At 43.2% G+C, this 23,033-nt stretch overlaps 1 protein-coding gene across 2 annotated transcripts in view; it reads right to left on the bottom strand.

Moving 5' to 3' along the window:
- jmjd1cb (jumonji domain containing 1Cb) overlaps positions 1-23,033 on the bottom strand; it is a 115,506-nt gene that overhangs the window by 47,802 nt on the left and 44,671 nt on the right. The window contains exon 2 of one of the 2 annotated variants that reach the window (XM_035612308.2): positions 17,851-18,048. In XM_035612308.2, coding sequence (XP_035468201.2) covers positions 17,851-18,048 — 198 coding nt within the window. Of the gene's footprint in view, positions 1-3,171; positions 3,456-17,850; positions 18,049-23,033 lie in introns of those variants that run through there. The other variant, XM_047327513.1, reaches the window with a different exon arrangement.

The following is a 23,033-nucleotide window of genomic DNA, read 5'->3' as shown; positions in this document are numbered from 1 at the left end:
AGGCATTTTGCTCTGCCTCTGTTGGTAACGCCTCTTGGAAATTGAAAAATGAACAGAGAGGTCCAAGACTAATACGCATTTGAGTATTAGTCTGGCTACACCAGGCTTAACCACACCCCTAACCTTAACATAACCTACAAATTTGCTAGAATTAACTTATTAGAATTCATTTGTGATCAATTAAACACAGACATACTCTTTTTCAAGGCACTGTTTTAAAGAAGGACAGGACAGCAGCAGCTCATTATGTGGCACAGCTACGAAAGAGGTGAAGGCCACGTTGCAGCAGAACGAACAGAAGTGTGCTTCTGCCAATGCCACGCCATCAATCCATCAAGCAGTTGACTTTGCCTTTGTGCTGGTCAACTCTACAGGGAACCAACCCGCGTGTAGCACTGCGAGATGCCCTACAGTACATATCCGTCAGTCACTGCTTTCCACAAGTGCCGGTGGTCAGTCAAACAGCCGACTACTTAAATACCATATCTCCTCAAGCAGTGACCAGGGCCTTTATTTATCTGAACAACAGAAGGTAACAGAACTTTATTTGAGGCAGGCACATATGAGAGAATCTGTTATATAAAAGAGCACATTTTCATACAAAGCCCTGTTTTGACTCATACGCAATAACTAATATCCGTGTAGAATTTGCCACAATCACAAACTTTGGGCTTTTACAGCCAAAATCTTTCTGCAATGGGGTGCACGCCACCCGAATCCCCCGAGCCGACTGGCTGGCTGCTCCATATTCTTGTGGAAAACCTTGTTACTGTCCTACATAGAAGCAAACCAAAGGAGAAAAACGTAGATTTTGAAATTTCATCCCAATGTGAAATATCTCTAAATGGAGGTTATATTATTTTGAACAGCGAATAGCATAACGACTCAGAAGTTAATCAAGTTCATCAGTCAGAATAACCCACGAGACAGACCTCGTTGTCCCAAAAAGGGGGGTTTGGTCTGTGACAGTAACATGCTTTCATGACCAAAACCACCATCACAGAGGAACTGAGGTCAAAAACTGAAAGTATAACTGGAGACCTATATGAAACCTAATATAAACCACAGCTTCAGCAACATATACTATTGTGTTCGCCATGTATATAAGTAAACAGATGTAACTGGTCAAAAATGAGTGCTGCTATTGTTCTTAACTGTTATAAATGTGGGATGTGAGAAATAAAAGGTGCTAAATGTCCTCTGCATTAAAATAAATATATGTTTCCATCTAAATGTTGAATGAGTACATTTCCAAAGACAACCTTAAAATAAAATTCAAATAATCATCAATGTGTTTTTCCATTACATGGAACTTTTTTTATATGAATACATGACAACATGCAATATTAATGTTGTTAGTTAATGAGGTCGTTTTTCCAGGGATGTGGCCCAGAGGCCATTCAAATGCTCCTTAAATGGTAACTCCAGCATTTTAGAATGAAACTTCCATATACTCTGATGCCAACCTCCCACAATTTAACTGAATGGCACCAGTTCACTCTGCTCTTGCAACACCCCCCCACATACGTAAGTCCACGCCCACAGTTGGTAGCCAGACATTCCATTAAAAAGTCCCATGCCAGGTCCAAATATCCTTGATGAGATTCTGAGGGTTTGTTTTCCCAGACTTGACAAAGCTCCTTCATACCCATGGACACACATCAGTGGAGTGTCATTTTATAGTCTGTATTAAGTGAGAGCGCAGAGTTATACACATGGAGCTATGCAACGTGCCCAAGTCACATGATAGATGTGTCTGTGGCAAAATCATGATGTAAAAGCCAGCAGGTACCGTTAGTCAGAAATACACAGCCCTCACCGTGAGCTATGTTCAGGTCTGAACAGTGTCCCGTGTGATTATGAATCAGACACTACTGAAACACACGATATGAATGATCACCTACATTCAGGGAAAGTTGGAAGCAATGTCTGCAAACCAAAATACAGAGTCAAATGCAGTGAGGGTTAAGATTCCAGAAAGAATTGGTTGCTGCCATTTCTGATGTGGCAATGGAAAAATCTGTGTCACAGAAACAGGAAAAGGAGGAAAAGAGCCGAACACGGAAGGAATTGAAACTGAATATGGGTTAAAAAAACGAATGAATAAAGTAGGGATGTACTAATAAAGTTTTTTTGCCCCCGATCACGATCCGAGTCATTTAATATAGACTATCTGCCGATTCCGAGTCCAAATACTTGTATTTTCCTAGATAATACAGTTGCACAGTGCACATAAGTACATTAAAGTTTTTAAATCAATCCAATATACTGTATATGCTTGACAATTATATAGCTCTGCAATGCAGTACAAAAAAAAATGGTCTGCATCCAAGCTGTTCCCTTATGGGTTTTTTTGTTGTTTTTTTTACAAAAACCAGTTGAGACTCCAAAGTCTCAAAACTCAACTTGTCAAGCGTGCGTATGTGACGTGTCTGAGCAGGGTCAGCCCCGCGAGCGGAGCAGAAATGCTCTGTCGCGAGTATGGTTTCAAGCTCGCAAATCCCGTTCTGTGCGCATGTTATACTTTTTATACGTGCGCAAATTTTTTAAACCAAATAGATCGCCATAGTCGAGTGTTGCAGGTCTAGAGTGAAGCTCCACAGCTGCAGTGTCTGCAGCCATACCCACTCGCAGCTGACGTAAAACAAAGGATCGGGCCTATGTTCCTGCTCAATAAAGCCCATTCAGATAAGTAAAAAATGCCTCGATCGGCCCTGATACCCATCGTTGTGATCGGGACATCCCTAGAATAAAGCAGAATGTACAGGTGCTGTCATAGTTCTAGTTTTTCTTCATGCGTCTTGCCATTAGATTGCCTTTCTTTTTGCGTTCTACATGGTAGAATTTGTGGTACAGGTTACAACATTTTTTGTAGTTGATGTAGCAAGGCGGTTTAGAGGAAGCTACTAGATTACAATGCAAACGGCATCTTCAGAGAGCTACAGGCCACACACGCGCACGCACACACACACACACACACACACACACACACACACACACACGTCGACTATGAGGACAGAATAGATCTGAATGACCACACATTCTATTCTAGAATAGTTCACAGGCAGTTTGTCACTTCCATCCATCATGGACCACATTGGAATCTGATTTTAAACAAACCAGAGTCTTCCAATTAACTGAACAGCAGAGGACATAAGATATTAATGTTACCTCTCTAGTCCGTCTCCAAACAACGCCAAGGAGCAGTGGCTCTGAAGAAAAAAACTAGCTTTGATCCAACAAGCAGAGGAGAGACGGACAGAAAGAAGAGAGGGGGTGATTAGGAGGGTAGAAAAGGCACAGATAGAGAGAGAGAGAGAGAGAGAGAGAGAGAGAGAGAGAGAGAGAGTGGTTTCCTCTTGTGGTAAGAAAAAACAGATGGCCAAGAGGGAGAGAAAGCCGAGCAGAGGAAGAGCTACACAGCCGACATTTTAACTGCTGCTGACGCTCGGAGGGACAGAGTGGAGGGAGGGAGGGAGCGAGGGAGCGAGGGAGCGAGGGAGGGAGAGAGGGCTGGCCGACACACACTTCCCCTCTCTTTCTCTCAGCGTGACGCAGCCTTGTTTTTTTCTTACTCACTGTGCTGTTCGACTTGCTCTCTCTTTCCCGCCCCTCCCTGCCTCCCTCCCGCCTTGTCCCCTCTCTGATCTATTCAGTTCGGCTCTATTCAGAGTCCTTTCCTCGCAGATCCTGCTAAAAATCCATCAGTATGAAGACAGCAGTAAAGGAGAGGATGCAGTGCATCTCAACTGACTGTAAAGTGCGACAGTAGAGCTGGGTAGCACAAACCTTTGTTTCCACCTGGTATTAACATGGCATCATATATCTAAACACTACATGTCCGAGTGTCCAGTTACGCTCCACGTCGACAGAGAACGATGGAGGGACAGGCCTCAGGCTCACTGTGTCAAGCAGGCAGCTCGGCAGCACATAGCAGACAGACACAGTCAAACAGATCAGCTAAGATGGAATAAACTCATAGTAGCGCTCACCATGTAAGAGAGAAGATCTGCTGGGAACAGCCGCGAGTATCGGTGAGCTATGTGAACAGTGTGACGAGCGCAACGTTCTAAATAAGACATGTCACAAGGTGCCAATCCATTCAATGGTCCTGGATTGAACAACAATTTGCCACCGCGTCTTTTCTTTGTACCTCTGGAACGTACAGGGGCCATGTACTAAAAATATTTACAGAATGTTTCGATGTCAGAAACAGAAACAGAGGCTCCCTGGGGCTAAAAGGAGGCACAGGAGGCTGCATCATGAGGTCAGATTATTTATAGCCTCTGCACACTTCCTCAAAGTGATTCTGAAAAAAACACTGATTAAATGTGTTGTCCCATTACGACTTATCAATGCTGAAAAGGACGTATGTGATCAGAATTTGTCCAGACTCTAGAACGTCTTTTCAAAAACGCAGATCATTTCACTTTTGATGATGCATTCGCAGCAACATCAAGGCAGGGTGCATTATTCACATAGGTCACATGAGGACAACAAACCCACTGGACTACTATGTCACTGAGCTCAATTCCTGTCACTTTATCATTGGGTACGCGTTGTCACCCTCCTTGGTGTGTACAGTCACTATGGTTACACATGTCAGTCACTATATTAATTGAGGGGCAGGATTATTATCTGTCAGCACAGTGAAGGCCTCCAGTGTGCTGCTGTAATCCAACATATGAAGCTGACTGGAGATACAGTGCCTCCTGTACATAGTCAGGCTGAGTGAAGGATGAGAATAGTATTCAAATCACAAGTTTCTCAGTTAAGACAGCCAGCCTGCATGTTTCACATTGTAACTCGGACGATACTGTAAACTAGAAACTTTGCAAGTGGTTTAGAGGAGTTAGCCATCCAAAAAAAATCACTGATGCTTTAAATTGTGAAAAAAATTGACCACTCAAAGCGCCTTACGGGACAAGTCACATTAACACACATTCATACAGCGATGCTATTTACCGCACATTTTCTGACAAGCTGTCAAAGAAGCTGGGATTGAGCGGCCAACCTTTGTGTTAGTGGATGACAGACTCTAACTCCTGCCATTGTGGGATGAAGTGTGATTATTAAGGTTTCAGTTGTCTCTGTGTATTGTAGATACTGTATGCCTTAAGACTGATACCTACCACCTGTAAAACTTGAAACCAGAAACACCTATCTATGCTGCAGTGAAAAACTTCTCGATAACAAAAGAAAATACTGAAATTGAAATATTGAATGACATGCCTGATCTCTGTTTGAAGCTGTCTTTTTTGCAAGTTTATCTTCTTTGTGTCTTGTTTCCAGTGGCCTAAACCCCTATCTATCAGTCTATCCTGCTCTCCAATTTTTATTTGAAGAATAAAATACATTTCACAATGTGTCGTATTTGAAAATCCACTCATTTATTGTTTTGTGCTCAGAAAATAAAAGTTGCCAAAAATCGTGTTTCCTCACAATGTTGACAAAATGAACACTGCCACAGTGAAACCTCTGAATGTGCCAAAACACAGAAAAGTGTACGAGTTATTTGGATGTTTTCGGACCGAGCTGGCCGCCCTGCTGCTCAATCCTGACATAGACACAGACATCCTACACAGTGCCCTTTGACCTCATCAGCTGACCACAATCCAGCTCTGAATAATCTGTCCGCAGCTCAGCCGATTTACACTCTACACTCTACTTTGACGGTACACACACATAGACACACAGACGGTTGTGCAGTAATATTCTCCAGTCCATCTGCCACGTTAAAGATTCAATGGAGCAATGAAGTCTGCAGTAACGAAACATAAAGGTGAATTGTAGTGTCTGACAGATAGTACCTGTCATGAAGTGGCTGTTGTTTGTTATTGCAGGCCAGGAACAAATCCTAGACCAAGAGATTTGCAAAGCATCTACCCATGTTATTTAAAAAGTAAGAGATGGACTGGAATGAGGTAGCCTGGCATAGACACACTAATACTCAAATGCGCTTGTGTCTGGAACCTCGAACCACGCGACGTCTGTTGAGCGATGAGATAATGTCGACAGACTGGAGCAGAGAGGAGATGTCTGTGATGATTTTTGCACAGTGTCTGTGAATGAGTTTTGTTGGTTTTGTGGGAGACATTTGAAAATATCGGGGAATTTGAGTCAAATGCTCGTTCATCAGCGGCAGCCTTGGTTGTTTACAAAAGTGGCCTCCCTCCGCCTCGTGGTATAAACCCCGCCCATTATCCGATAATCGGTTGTGATTGGACCGTCCAGTTTTCTGCCAGGGGAAATCACTTCCCAATGGAGGGGATTCCAGACCGTAGTCTGGCAGAGCAAATTTAAATGAGCTCCCAGAATTCTTCTGGGTCACAGGCTAGGAATGAGGTGGAGTCACAGCGAGGAATGTCCTCTGGCAGAGGGATCAAATGAATGGATAATTTAGCCGTTACATCGTATATACAAGCTCCCATCAGAGAAGCCCTGCAGAGATACCGTGGAAATCTTTAGGCTTTCTGTGACAGATTTGTTGGTGAGGGCATAGCTGATGTCACCTGCCAACTTCAGTGGGTTTCTAAAGGCCTTTCCCGTCTCCTCCCCGCCATTCCCCTGCAGGGGACTGATGCCTCAGTCAGTTGTAGGAGTGTGCTGGGCAGTCAGTGGAGCACACGAAAACAGATGGAGCAACGTCAGGCTTTAGTCTGTTAATCCCGCAAACAACTAGCTTGCCCAACTCAGAGGTCTTCTCAACGTAATCCTCCTCCGAAAAACCCTGGAGTCAGTGCCCAGGGGGCTCCGTCTCTCCAGTGCCGCTGGCCGGCGCAGGAGCACTGCTCTGTTTTCAGCAGCAGGGGCTCAATTCTGTTCAACTCCTTTTTACATACAGGAGCGATGAAGGAATTATTAAGAAAATCATATTATCTTGACTGACTGCTTCGCATACACCTTGAAGAGGTCTGAACTGAGCTGGGTGAATTAAAAGTTGAACTGAAACACTTGTACAGTTTGTCAGTTCCTTTTTGGTATTCTTGTTTTGTTTTTGTGCAGATCTTGCTGCTTTCAAGGTAAGCTATAATTACACATGCCCACGATGATCCACATGAGGCAGGAGATTACACTAGCCCGGCTCCATCTGCTCAGGGGGAGAGAAAGTGGAATAGACGGGCTAAGAGAGAGAGGGGGGGGGGGGGGGGGACCCAATTTTCAACCAACGCTGCATCTCACACAGTTGTCTGGCCCCCTCTGGGGCTGGCTCACACGCCAGCCCCAGAGGGGGCCAGAGCAAGGCACCAGCCTCAGACTGTTGCAGTGGCTGTGCAGTAATGTGTAATGCAGGCGGTGTTATAGATGAACTGCAGTGGTGGACACAGTTGAGAGGAACAGCTTTCAGCAGAGAGCTCTCCTCTCTTTGTTCTCCAATCATTACAAACAGAGCCAGTACAGCACCAGATAACAAGATGCCTGCTGATGTCTATTTTGTGTGTGTGTGTGTGTGTGTGTGTGTGTGTGTGGGAACGCCAGATTTCATTTTACAAAGTGGGCCATTGTTGCTAGGTAACATAGCAGTACTCGAGCAGTCTGCGGGCACGAAAGAGAAAATTCAAACAGATATTATACTCTCACTCTTTCATTCCACTCCTACATCACTGACTCTCTTTCTCTCCATCAGTCTTTTGTCCTCCCATGTTCTCTGTGATGACCGAAGGAGAGGCCTTACAGTGCCATTACAACAAAATGCTAATTATAAGTAAGCTCCAGATTAACATCAGTAAGCAATGTGTTGACTTTTTACACCAATGGCGATGTAAAACATAATTTTTAAGGAACTGAAATCTAACGCCAGGGAAATTCAGGGTTTTGAAACATGTGGGGGGTTAGAAAGAAGTGAGGAGGGCTGGGCGATAAAACAAGAACACTTATCACAATATCTTTTCCTGGGGCTCAGGACGTAGTCGGGCATCCACCAACCCGAAGGTCAGCGTTTTGATCCCAGCTTGCCCCAGTCCACATGCCGATGTGTACTTGGGCAAGACATTCAACGCTAAAGTGCCCCTGGCAGCTCTTCCGACGAAGTGTATGAAGTGTGATAGAAAAAGAAGAGCTGTATGAATGTGACTTGTGCTGTAAAGTGCTTTGAGTGGTCAATAAGAATAGAAAAGGGCTTTATAGTCCATTTACCATTAATAGCAATATAAAAAAAGTGCTTGTAGAGTATGAGGGTGCACACAACTGTTCTTTCCTTCAAGAGGAACCCTGCGGGCTGGATTCTGATTTGGCTGTGCTGCCTGCACAACAAACCACTACATGTTGGTCAGTTACAGCCGCACTGCACACATGACTGCACTGTGAAAAAACAAGTGTTTCCTGTTAACTGTAATGGTGGAGACCATGCGTCATCAAATAAAACACATTAGAGGTTTGAAAAAACCCACTGTTTTCATGTTCTAAATCTGAATCTCACATTTATTTATAGGATTTTCATTTTTCTCATTCTCCCCACTGCTCTCCATCACTCTAACCAAACAGACCACGAGGTTGCCAGACAACCGCACATGAGATGGGAGACACATCAGAGCTGACGATGATGACACTCCGTGCACACTGACTCAGACTGTGTTGATACGTGTTAGTCTCGGAGGCTGTAGAGAAAAGAAGACAGACCCTGATACCCAAAGTCTTTCTTTGGCTTCCTAAAAAGCCTTTCTCAGACAGTGACAGAAAACTTTCCACTGACCCAAATAGCTCCAAATTATTCAATGTCATCCTCAAGAAGTTGGCATGTTTAACAGAAACCATAACTGTTAAAGACCTCTTCTGGGAAAATCTATCTTGAAGTACTTCTTAACATACATGTACAAGGCACCGGTTATATACTGTTCAAATGGTGTTAAAATTCATTAGTATTATAGTTTCAAATTTTAATTGATATTTTACAGTTTAACCATACACTTTGCAAGAGCACCGATACAACCAAATAGATAGAACTTTTTTTTACAAATGTTTTATTTAAACAAGACAGTTGCTGACTGAATAAATCCACTTATTGATTGAACTTAAAGTACACGATATATAGTCAAATAACCCCCGTTTATTAATGTGTGCATCGTATCCTGAGCTAAATTCCACTGTTCTATTTTCCTGCCTTCCATCCACATCTTTCCTGTCTATAATATTTTAACTTACAAGTAGCGATGCCGGGTTAAAATTCAGCCTAGTTCTACACATGGGGTTTAACTGGAATTTGTTGTGTTGGAAGGGCTCTGTGGTTTCAGGGTTACCATGGTTGCATATGTATGATCGCGTATTAGGGCCATTATACTAAAAATTAAACAAAGCCTTGTTTTGTTTTACGTTTCAAGACCTTAAGTTAGTTCCACTTCATGAATGAATGACCTGTTTTTCCCTACATTATCCACCTGGGTTGTGGTAACGAAAAACATGTCACTGGAAAGACTGCAGATAAAACCTGGTTCACTTAGTCCAACGCACACATTGTTCACATTGTGTGTGTGTGTGTGTGTGTGTGTGTGTGTGTGAGTGTGTGCGTGTGTGTGTGCACACTGCACATGTTTCTTGATTGACGGATACGGTGTCAGTGGTGAATTTGCACTTGTCACTTAAATACCTAAGAGTTTGAAGATATTCAGAATTTCAGTGCAGGAGTATGTTTCTGGTCATGTGAACAAGCCATTATGTGTTCGCAAAACTGTGTATTGACAACTTTTAGAGCACCACGACTGACAGCAACATGTCACAGTGGGCTTGTTGATGTCTGCATCAGGAGCTGTGTATATTTTATATGCAATAAACAATATCTGCTCTCTTCCATTCCCAATGATGCTCTGACGCAGCATGGCTGCCGCTTGCTTTCTCTTCTCCATCCTCTCATCCCTTTGTTCACATTCCCACCCTGTCTCACCGGCCCTGGATGTCGTCTGGTCAGTGGAATTTGCTATGAGTCTTTGATGGGAGTCTAATGAGTTCACACAGCACTCAACGCTCCCTGGGAGACGGAGAGATGATGTAATATCTGGTTCTGAGATGCAACTGCGTGGGTGAGTCTCTCACACACACACACACACACACACACACACACACACACACACACACACACACACACACACACACACACACACACACACACACACACACACACACACACACACACACACACACACACACACACACACACACACACACACACACACACACACACACACACACACACACACACACACAGAGAGAGAGAGAGCGCAAAGGTTAGTCTGAACACAGGGGGGCTGAGGGAACAATAGACAGATGTACAGAATAGGAGGGCTTATACTCTTTAAAACCAACCCTCTCTCTCTCTCTCTCTCTCTCTCTGGTGTCAGATGAGATCAGAGCCCACGTCAGAGCTGGGGGAGGCCAGAGCAGAGCCGTGCAGATGAATTAAAATCTGCCTCGAGTCAATACTGAGTACAGGCTGCCAATGATTTCAATGAAGAACTGTCTTTACTAGTCTACCTGGGGGAAAGAAGATTAAGCTGCCAATGGCAAAAAAAATCAAATCTTCTTTTAAATCGCAAAATATAAGCCTGTATACCAACAAGCAAGAACAGACACTTCAACAAAGAGCTGTTATCAGAGTTGGTGTACAAACAAGAGCAGTTGTGATCTGCTCTGTCAGAGTCACGTCATGAGGTCAACGTCACGTCATGAGGTCAACAGTGGAGGCCCATTATTTTCTCTGCTGTTGTGTGAGGCCAGTATTCTGCTTTAGTAACTGCTGAGTCACAACAGTGTGTGTGTGTGTGGGGGGGGGGGAATGGACGGAGAGAGAGGTCCCGTACTAAACGGTGTAAAAGAAAGCTGGTGTGTCAGTGTGGAGAAGCTTAGAGATGCCATCTCTCAGGCAGATGACGAGATACACAACACTATCAGCTTGGTTAGCACCATTGATGGGACGGTCTACATGCCTACACACAGTGGACAACATTTGAGCAGTACACATGAATCTGATCAGCTAAATGAGCTACTGACCCATGCCTATCCCTTTTTACCTACGCCAAAGAGGTCATGTTTTCACCCCCCTGTCCATTTGATGGTTGGTGGGTTTATTTGTTTGTTTGTTTGTCAGCAGGATAACACAAAAACTACTAAAAGGATTTCTGTAGAAACTCTTGACATGGGCCAAGAAATAACCCATTCAATACTGTTGCGGATCGAGCCTGATATTGTCTAACTCATAAGATAATAATGGCAGTTTCTACATACAGGGATACAGCTCGATAATTAAAAAATGGTGTTGGTCCAGACAATCCCAGGATACAGTATCAGTATCGGGACTGAAAAAGTGGGATTGATGCATCCCTTGGTTCTCTATTAATTTTTTATATATAATGTTTAAAAGAAAAGAGGTAATTATATATATATATATATATATATATATATATGTTTTTATAACACTGAGATCATTACAGTATCACAACCAATAAAAATTACGACACTGAATAAATCAATAAATCAATGGCCTAATAAGTTATTGTGTGCCATCAGATAATTTTTTTTTAAATAAATGAAAATCACTGAACTTTAAATAATTGTAATATATTTTGTCTGTAATATGATGACAGAACATTAATGATATATGGCACTCAGGTTTGAAGAATTCACGCCACAAATCCGTCAACTCACAGAAATCAGCCAACCGTGTGACATCTTTTTTAAAACAATCGCTGTATGAGAAATAATAATTGGCAAGCAGAAGTAAGTGTCAATAAGTAATAGTCCAAGAAAAAAAATTCCCGATGACAATGTGAACAGAGACTAACCAGACTGTTCATTAACAATCATGCCATTCATTAATTGCTGTTATTGACAGCTCCACCTCACAAGGAATTATGTGGCCTTGGTCAGTACGATGGAACTTGCAAATTAAACTCACAATTTTTATTATTTTTCCATTGGGAAATCTACAGGTTTCACAATTAACAACTGCATTATCAGAATGTGTATATTTTTACTATAGCACATCTACTCAAGACCAATGTTACATCACAACATTATATCACGTTGGCTACTCTCTGCACATAAAAAGTGTAATGGTGTGTGTGTGTGTGTGTGTGTGTGTGTGTGTGTGTGTGTGTGTGTGTGTGTGTGTGTGTGAGGAATACGCGTCATCACAGGCCACATGTCACAGACTGAGGAGGAGAACAGAGCAGTAAGACAGGAGACAGAGGGAGAATGGGTGAGAGGCTGATATGAAGGTAAATATATTTCAACATGCAAGCGCTTGTAGACTGTACTTGCGAACTTGTAAAATACAATGTGAGAACTTGTAAAACAAAAATCTGAACTTTTGTGTTTAAATGTTCACTTCTAACAATTCAGTGGGCGAATTCGTCATTCATTCACAAACATATTACTGGCAATTTCCATGTCACATCTCATATCTACTGTAGTGAATATGATTGTTAATGTAAGCACTGATTCACAGCCACATACGGAAAAAATATATATTTAAGAAAATATAATTATTGCAAGATCGCATGAAGTTGGATCCAATCTCACCACAACAAAAGTCTTAAAACTGAAAATCTCTGTTAATCACAGTGAGCCATGCCCACTCCTTCATGTACTGGTGTCCTTTACTTTTGATAGATTTTGTCATCATCCAGGTTACAATTTTTATTTGGGTTTATCCTAAAAAAATTGCACAACCTCTCAAGTGTTTTAGTTTTTTTTCTGTGACTTCAAATTCAAGTCACATGTGTATGAATATTTTTTGCAAGTGAAAATTTAGACCACAAGTTCAGATTTTTGTTCGACAAGTTCTCACATTGTATTCTACAAATTCACAAATCCAGTCTACAAGCGCTTGCATTTTGCAATATATCTACCTTCACAGGTTGAACCTACGTGTATATATGCGTGTGTGTGTGCGTGCATGCATGCGTGTGTGCACTGCGTATGCTTTAGTGTTTCTTGATTGACGGATACAGTGGGAGTGGCGAATTGGCATTGACCACAATCAGAATTTTAATGCAGAAGTGTTTTTCTGGTCATATCAACCAGCCATGATGTGTTTCCTTTGAAAAACCCTCACAAGTCATGAACAGTGTGCTACCCCACATGTGATTCCACAGCTGAATTTGCTGCACTGTGGTAATCTTGTCTTATTCCATCATTATTTGCAGAAATCATTCAATTACTTAAGCAGCCACATCCCAGCAGAAAAAGAAACACTCATACACGGTTCCTGTATTGTACTACATTGAGTACACATAGTACAGATACAGCATTGTGAACCACACCAAGAATCTATGCGGTTATCCTCCCATGACATAAGACACATCAACAATCTACCTGTGCCTGAGTCCACAGTTATCAAATATTCATCTTTCAAAGAACTCACAGATATGACGATGCAATCTGTCCTTCGTCTCCCCCTCCATGCCATTCAGACCTCTGCTAAGGAGAATGAGCTGGTTCTCTGTCTGTTAGTTGCTTGTTTCTCAGTCTTGCACACGAAGTTGCACATGCGTGAGCGTGCACGTGGGTGAGGCGATACACATTCCTGTAGAATGGTTCACACTATTTTACTGTAAGGCTTCAAGGTTTCAAATAGGGCCAGAACGTACACCCGGCACTGACCATGATACAAGTATCTTTGCTGGTTTCAGACCCATGCACTGGGATTGCATGGGTGTGATTTTCCCTGTCCAGCGCCTAAAGTTGTCTCATTGGCAACTGGTTTCCATGAGCCTATTGACCTTAGTGCAAAGAGAATGAGTATTCCACTGTTATATGAAGGTAAATTATCAAGATAGTACAATACATGTAGGCGTGTGCAGAACATGTGCACATGCTTGTGCACAAAGTGAAACCATTGCCTCTGCTGAGAAGCGTTCTAACCTACAAGCTGGCAAATATGCCGAACTGGCACCATTATAATATCAGTCCACCAAGGTGCAAGCTCACCTGCTTTTGATGGGAATGGGAGATTGGCCCTCTTATTGGTTTATTGCATGTTACACCAAAGCACAAAACCCACTTTGAACTATGACCCTTGTACAGCAGCCATTTTTTCCCCCTAGGTTAAAGGGGGGAAACAGGCCCCCCCCCCCTGCGTCAGTGAGTTATGGAGCCCATGTGAGCAGGGTGGGGTTAGTGGGAACTTTACAACACAACAGACTCAACCCATATACACAGCCTGAGGCGGGTCCAGGCTCAATTGACTTCATACAACAAGGATCATCTGTCTCTCTCTCACACACACACACACACACACACACACACACACACACACACACACACACACACACACACACACACACACACACACACACACACACACACACACACACACACACACACACACACACACACACACACACACACACAGAGAGAGAGAGAGCGCAAAATTTACGCCTTGCCGTCGGGACTAAACCCCGGAGTCTCCGAGTGCCTAAAAATGAGAAGTTTGGAAATGCTGCTCGCCCTGTTTGTTTGAAAACGGACAAAAACAGAGATGTTTGGAAATGATGACGCAGTCGACCGCATTCACCTCCTGATTGGTTCTTATCAATCCCGACTGCCAAAAGCTTGTTAACACTAACTGTCAGTAACAGTTCCACCCCGTTTGTCGTTACAAGAAAAGAAATCCCTACTCCTACTTTTCATTGTTGTTGTTGTAAAGTGATGATTTGGGTCCCTGCTCGGTTGCCCGGTTTAAAGAGTTCAAATGGAAGCACTGCTCCTAATCCTGTAGACACATATACATACAGCAGGAGAGGTATGCGCTTATCTTTCCATGACTTGATTGATTCAATCACGTATCACACGTATAAGCAATTTGGTGATGGTGATAAGAATGGATGAATGAATCATGGATGTAAAGACATGTTTATCGCAGCCTCACATGAAATGCTGATCCTCGTCTTTGACGTCTTACATCACACTTGTGCTGTCTACACCTTTCAGTCCATTGGCTTCTATACCTTTCTTCCTTGCAGTTTGTGTTAACTATAGAGCAAACAATGGAGACTCCATAGGTTTGAGTATATGTGGTTGTAGGGGTGGGCGACCCGGCCAAAAGAACCTACGACGATCTTTTGGGATAGAATCACGACCCCCAAAAAAAGAAAACCAAGTGAGTGTCTTGCTGTATGTCAGAAAAAGACAAGTAAAAATAAAATGTGTTTTAAAAATAACAGATCCAATCCTTGACTTGGACCAGCAGGAGTAGAGTGTGCTTTCACTTTCACTAAATGTTTCCACAGATCGCTTGTGTTACCGGCTTTACAGATCATATGCCAAATTAAGATCGATTATGGTATAAGACCGTTAGATCGCCCACCCCTAAGTGGCTGCTCTATGAACAGGAGGAATTAATGTTATAGTTGAATCTAATTCCATACTGAAGCCATGACCCGCTCTCTCATTCTCTCCCTCCCTCTCTCTCTGTCTCTTGTTCATTGCGAATACTTTTTATAAGTACTTATCTGGATCTTTTCCAGATCCAAAGCTGGTTATCAGATTACTGCATCCGCCTGCTGCTCCGCCTACAGCTACTGTCGCAGCTGTTACCATACTAACAGCAGTACATTTTCTATTAATATACTTACTACTGCTATCACCGGCATCACTGAGGCAGTGAACAATCCTACGATAGTTGATAAGTGGGAAGTTCTGTGAGAACATTTCTCTCCGTTTCTCACCATCTACCCTCAAGTCTTCCCATTCTGCTTTTCCCTTCTTCACAGCTAGTCATAAAGTAGGAGAGCTAACATGAGTTTGTGCGTGTGTATAAAGCTTTTTTTTGAAGTTTCAAATGTCCTGCAATTCAAACGCAAACCAGCCACACAGCAAATAAAGGCTTCTAACGTTCTCTTTAATTTGTCTTTTCCTCTTTTTTCTCATTTCACCGATATAAAATAAATCAAAGGCATAATCTTAACATTTCCAAGTTATTACCGAGTTATTCACAGCCTCTTTTATTCACACAGTGTGTGTGCACTACATGTAGAAGCTGTTGCCATGACAATAGCAAGAGGTGCAGTGATGTGACGAATAAGGAGGAGTCAGAGTGAAAAACAACCAGGTAAAAACTGTGTGTGGAAGTCTTTTAACTCTTATCTCCCATGCATGTGCCAGATGGCGCTGTGCACTCTGCTATTACATAATCAAAACAGTGAATCACATTCCCCGTAAACACTCGGCCCCTGTTGCGCGCGCGCGCACACACACACACACACACACACACACACACACACACACACACACACACACACACACACACACACACACACACACACACACACACACACACACACACACACACACACACACACACACACACACACACACACACACACACACTCCAAACCTCAATGCCATCGATGTTGAACATTTATAAACCCAATCCTTCAGCCGGGGACCAACACAAGACTCCCAGCTCCAACAGCCTCAATGCGATTTCACTGGCAAAGACAAACAAACGAGTGGAGCACTTCTACACACACACATCTGTCGCCTGAAGTGCGTGTGAGAAACTGTCAAATACACACAACAACAAAAACACCACAGCAGCCGCACTGCCCCCACAACAAAGCGTGCGTGTGTGTGTGTGTGTGTGTGTGTGTGTGTGCTGCTGACAGCGACGCGAGGTGATGTGTTCACAGATAACAGCACACACAGACACCACATGCGCAGGACACAGTGGCAACAGTTCAAAACCACTATCAGAAGAATAGATTTTTAAATCTGGTCACCTCACTGTAGACAGCTCTACAACTCTGACCTCAGAGTAACCCCATGTGTTCCACATAACAGGTTTAATAGGTCTGGCATTTTAAACCTCTAATCAAGTCCTTCACTATCTCAGTCAATATGAAACTGTATCTATCTATTGTTCACGATGGGCTTCCCACGGGCAGCTGGCTTGTGTATCTCGTGTTAATATAAACTATCTGACGGTGTGCTGGGGAGAGATTCCACAGCATGAGAACTTCAACTGTGCTGCAGTTTCCTTCTACATAATCATCCACGTCTGAAGATGAGGCAAAATTAGGCACTCCCAGAACGGCAGTGCTGTGGGACACACAATGTATGCACACAAATGAACAACAGTCATATTGTGCTCTGAGCAGGTCCCAATCATCTACTGTATATACAGTCTTTGATGATTATTTATTCCTGCTTTCGTCCTCACTGCAATGAAACAAACACAGTGGCAACTCAGGCTTTGTTCTCCTCCTTCCCCTCTTTCTATCTCGGACTCATCTACTTGCGTCTTCCCTCCTTTTGCGCGCACCCCTCTCTTTATCTCACTCCTTCAGGCAACTCGGGAAGTCTAATCAAATGCAATCACAATTTCACAACAATAAACTTTGGGGCACATGTCAACTTTCTGTCGTTTTGTTGATTCTAGTGGCAACCAGTGCTCCCTCACCGTGTGACTGCAGCTGGACACACGAAGAGAAGCGGGCCGGCAACTATATTGACTAGCAACTACAGAACTTAAGACTTCAAGTTCCCAAGTTTCTAAATGGTCCTGCAGTGAGAAGAAGAAAAAAGAACACATGCACAGAGGAACAGCTGGTAAACACAGTGTGACGGAGGGAGTCATCATAAAATGTACCGAACTCTCTGCGAGGCTCCATAAAAGTCACAGAGGCCGAGAAAAAAAAACCTGGTGACTGCTGCAGGGCCGCTGCTCAGTTACCGTCGACATGCAAGCGCACAGAGGCAAATAAATGTTACACAAAGTGAGGGTGTGTTCAGACGACAAGGGTTCAGTGGTAAGTGGTCAACACTGCGGTCCGCGTTGAACGTCACAGACAGCCGAGGCGTGTTAGTAACCGCTCCTTTGACGGTGTCCAGTCTATAAATACGAAACAAAGGTCTTACCAGGGCAGGCCATTGTATGTGCTTGGCCTTGGTGGCCTGCAGCAGGCCTCCTGCTCCTCCTCCTCCAGCTCCTCCTCCTGCTCCCTCCTTCCTCTTGGCCCAGACCAGCTGGTGCTCCAGTAGAAACAGCTGGAAATCCTCATAGACCTTTACCCACTCTCTCTTCTCCCACTCCTGATCATCAAACTCCACGTATACCTGTAGACCGCAGAGGAGAGAAAGCACCGGTCAACAACCACGTCACAGGCAAAAATGAACCAACCGAGTGTTCGTTTGGATTTGGATTTTTAGACCCTTGCTTCTGTAAAGCTGTGCCATATGTATTATGATTTATTGATTTTTTTTTTCCCCATATACAAATTGATATAAGTTTCAAATGGTTAACGCTGTGTGGTCTTTTTGACATATTGATTGTTATTTGTGTGCTTTGTTAAGCAGGAGACGTTGAAAACAGCGGGAGCAGCATTCTCTGAGATGGGCCAATTTTTATCTAATAAATGCTTTTGACGTATGTAATGTTTTACTAGAAGGAAAGCCCGCGTTTGCATTCTGATTTAATGGAAAGTGCTAGTGACATATCGCTCAGCCCTAGAGCCAAGGACAATCCTACCTCTACGACAGGTTAAATAACACAAGAATATTCAATAAATACATCTGACAACGCCTAAACAAAAATGAAAGAGCCCCTAAACCTGCCTCTGCTGAGAGGGGCAGCAGCAGAAGAAGAAGCAGTATGCTTAAGGAGATTAAGAAGAGGGAGAGGGAAGAAGTGAGGGTGTAGGAGAAGAGGAAGTGTAATACCTCTAATAGAAAACATAGCATAAATAGTGAAAAGTATGATGATTTAGGTTTACTACAGCAAGGTCATAACAGCGGTGTCCATGCAGTATCGGAATATAACCCGATTTTTCGTTACATTCACATTTTTAGAGACTGTCAAAGTGTGGAGAAGAGTGTGCAGTAACAAAGACACTATACACACTCGCAACCACATGCGACACTTTAAACTCCTGATAACTTCTGATAGATGCAATACAATTGTGAACAAACTGAACCCAGGTTTCCTATGTGGCCAGTGAAGAACCAGCAGCTGTTTGAAGTAGATGAGATTAGAGTCAACATTAATGTAGAGGTTTTCTGAGACTGCGTAGCCGAGAGTCACAGAAGACGTTTCTGTTCTCTCCACAATTATCATCAGTCACTAAATGTGTGTGTGTGTGTGTGTGTGTGTGTGTGTGTGTACCTTTCCCTCTTCAGTGCCTCATTTCATTGTCACCCTCTCCTTCACCTGATCTTCTCTTTCCCCCTGTTCCTCATTCATCCTCACATATAACTCATGCCCGCCCGCCCTCCCTCTCCTCTACCATAACACACCGCTGCAGTCGACTGAGTGGTCCCTCGAAGTCGGCAGACACTGTTGCGGCAGTCCGTTTATTGCTGGCTGCTTTTATCTGCTGACCCGTTTCCCTCTACGCCTCCATTGATTATTGATGTCTCCGTATTCTTTCATTTCTAATTCATTCCAGACAACAAAGAGGAAAGGAACAGTTATCTGTCACTGTCTCCATTTGACTTCAGGTGAGTGTTATAAATTCACGTTAATCAACTGATTCAGTGTAATGACATTTGGGGGCACAGCTACTTATCATTTATAATTTCATTACCGATTCATCGATTATATTCCTTAACTACTTTTGAATTAATCAGTTGTTTACAGTGTCAATTACAGACGATCATCAGGATGTCCCAGAGACTGAGGCGACATCATCAGATCTTGACATTATCAGGATGCATGCAAATATAGACAAAAAAATATGTGCCCGTTTCACAGTCATTCAAAGCATGTGCCATTATGTTTGGGGGAAAAAACTGAGGAGAAGAAAATATCCTTTTTTAAAAATTATTATTTCATTATGAATGAAGCAAAGACGAGGTCAATTGTTTTTGACCCGCAGTCTTGAAGAGACTTCTACTTTGTGTTTTATCTACCAAAAATATGTTGTTACTAAAGCTGGACAATGAGGTTGAACTCAATATCATGGTAACAACGAGAATATATTTAGATTTGTATGTGTCTGTGTATATATATATATATATAGAGAGAGAGAGAGAGAGAGAGAGAGAGATCGCAATATGATTAATGTATCCAAAATTACATAGTGATGTTAATTTTGTATATGGTGCACTGACGGTTGATAAATGATGATGCCCAATAACTGCCTAACATGCCTGTATCATGTGAACTTCATAAACTAATTTAATTTTTTTATACATATAAGTGGTCAGGGAAAGCAATGAGCACACCATTTTTCACTGAAAACCTCAGACTCAGTCGAACATTAATAGAAATGTCAGAGTTGTGCAGCAGCTACCAGCCAACTCTGGGTGGTGAACGTACTGCAGTCAGAGATCTGCCATAATTAGACCTACTGCGTGAGTTATTCACAGCCTCAGGTGTCTCTGACTCATGCGCACACTGCGACCCACAGCACACTCACAACAAACACATGTGATGGCCTGAGTGTTGAGTTCGGAGCGCCTCATGTTACAAGACAAATCAAGTCAAAACTACTGTACACCCGATCAATCTGAATGCACCTCATTAGTATTATTAAAATGTCAACTGTGTGTTGTCTGCTTCTCTGTCAGGCACAACAGGGACGATGACCTTCCAGTTACACCTGTGCTGTCAATAGGTTTGTGTGTGTATGTGTGTGTGTGTGTGTGTGTGTGCATGCATGCGTGTGTGCGTGCGTGCGTGTGTGCGTGTGTGTGTGTGTGTGTGTGTGCGTGAGTGCGTGTGTGCATGTGTTTCATGGGCTTGCTTTGTGGACAAATTTCAGAATAAAAAACAGTCACCTGGGGATAAGCTGGGTGAGTGGGTGAGTGGTTAGGTCCCTGGGGTAAGGTTAGGGAGAGGGTTAGGTTTAAGCAAGAAAAATCTAGGTAAAGTCGTCAGCAGTGACCTATGACAACATGTGTCTGAGTAATATGTTGCGGCGCTGGAAAAAAATACCAAACACATCACACATGCGCAGCATGTCGTTGGTGTGTCGCAGTGTCTTGGCATCTGTACCGAGGATCATTCATTCCTCTGCTTAAAGATGCTGAACATATTCCGCACGCACACAGGATACGTGAATGCAATAAGCAGAGGAGAGGAGAAAGGCAGGTTCTGTAATCTGTCTGCATGCACCGGTTACTATCAGCAAACATATTCATAACCCCAAACACGTGAGGAGCGGGGATGAGACTGGATTGTATCTACACAAAGAAATGCACACAAACAGAGCAACGAGTACACACAGTGTTCAGCTGAGAAAAACATTTACATGCTAGGAGAGGGGGAAAGTGTCTGCTGAGTCTGTTGCCACAGTAACGGGAGCCAGCAGTGAGCACTGGACACACACACACACACACACACACACATACTAACACACAGCTCTGAATCTGTAGGCTCCTATCAGCCACAGTGAGCAGAAAAAGAGACAAAGGGAGAGAACAAAGGGGAGCAGATGCCACACTTACAACACACAGTACAGCATCGGATTTTATCAGTGTCAGTTCTCACTATCACGACATCACTACAGGCTGTGTGTAACTCGTCTGAAGGCCTGCTGATAGCACCTGTTAAAGACACTGACCTCGATAGAAGAATGAAGCCGACAGACTAAGGCCATCCAGTACAACCCCGCTCCACACTGAGTGTGAATTCAGGAGCTCAGAGCGGGGAACAAACTGTCAGTAGTGGTGCAACTGACCAAGAGACCCCAGCTTGTCAGATAATAGCTACTGTTGAGGGTGGATTTTATTCAGCTGGCAGGATAATTCCCCAGCTTGTGGAATGTTATATGAACACATGCACAATCAAGCCATGTAAGAATGTTTTTACTAATTTACTTTTTTTCATTATTTTTCAATGGTCCAAAGTGAATGATTTTCTTTAATTTTTTTCTAGTCACTTTCTGATTGACTCATGGACGGACTAAGATTGCATGTTGTTGCACCTTTCCAGACCTAACTGTTAAAATCATTTGTAGGAAATCTTACATGAAAGCAGTTTGATGTTTGACGAAGACACTTAATCTCGGTTTTAGTCGACTGAAAACTAACAATAAAAATAGATCTTCATCTCAGGATTTAGACTACATCTAAAACTAGTTGAGTAAAAATGTAGCACTCCTCTGGGTGTCTCCGTGATTGCTTTGGATGTTCATGTACAATACATGTCTGTACATATACGTATATGTGAATGTGTATGTAGCAGTGTATAATCTGCCCATCACTAAAGGCTGCAGAGCTACTCTCTGGCTGGCTGCACCAGAGGCCGCTGACAACCAATGAGCATGAGGCGTGAAAGTAAAGGACCAATGCAGAGAGAGAAGCGCTGTCTGTCTTTTTAAATAGAACGCCACAGAAAGCCGGAGAAAACACATACCGATACAGAATATAGAAGACAAGTGAGAACAGAGATATGTCATGAAGAAAATGATGCTGAGAGAGCATATGTGCATCGGCAGCCCACGTCTCTGTCTGTGTGCATATTTTACGTTGTGATTTGTGACATACATTAATAAATTCCTTTTTTCTAATCTTATTGGAAATTACCTGATCAACCATGCTGGATCAACGAGTCCATAAATGTTCTGTTACCTTCGCTCTGCGGCTGTAGGGGTTGTGTTTTAACGCTTTCATGAGGTTTTCAAGCGGCTACTGTACAGTACATGACCCTCCTCCTTTTCTGTCCGTCAGTCTCTCACTGTCTGTCTCTCAGCCACAGCATTACCGTGCTGTAAATCATGCACCCACCCACCGACACACACACACACACACACACACACGCAGAGAGAGAGAGAGAGAGAGAGAGAGAGAGAGAGAGAGAGAGGGAGAGAGAGAGAGAGAGAGAGAGAGAGAGACAGAGTAAGCTCTATCCTGCTCTCCAAAAACTCTAATCTGATTTATTGAGCTTGACTGCACAGAAAACATGTAGGCTAGCCAGGCTAAAAGGACTCCTTTATCCCCTTTACCCCCCCGGCCCACAGCCCCAACCCCAAACGCCTTTCACCTAAAACGCACAGATGAACACACAAACACACACACACACTTACAACTAGATATGCATATTTGAAACCAAACCTTCCCACCACTATACTGAGTAACAGAAACACAGCCACCACGGCTGG

This window comes from Scophthalmus maximus, chromosome 16, assembly GCF_022379125.1.
Source record: "Scophthalmus maximus strain ysfricsl-2021 chromosome 16, ASM2237912v1, whole genome shotgun sequence".
Taxonomy (NCBI): domain Eukaryota; kingdom Metazoa; phylum Chordata; class Actinopteri; order Pleuronectiformes; family Scophthalmidae; genus Scophthalmus; species Scophthalmus maximus.
This window is presented reverse-complemented; position numbering and strand designations above follow the sequence as displayed.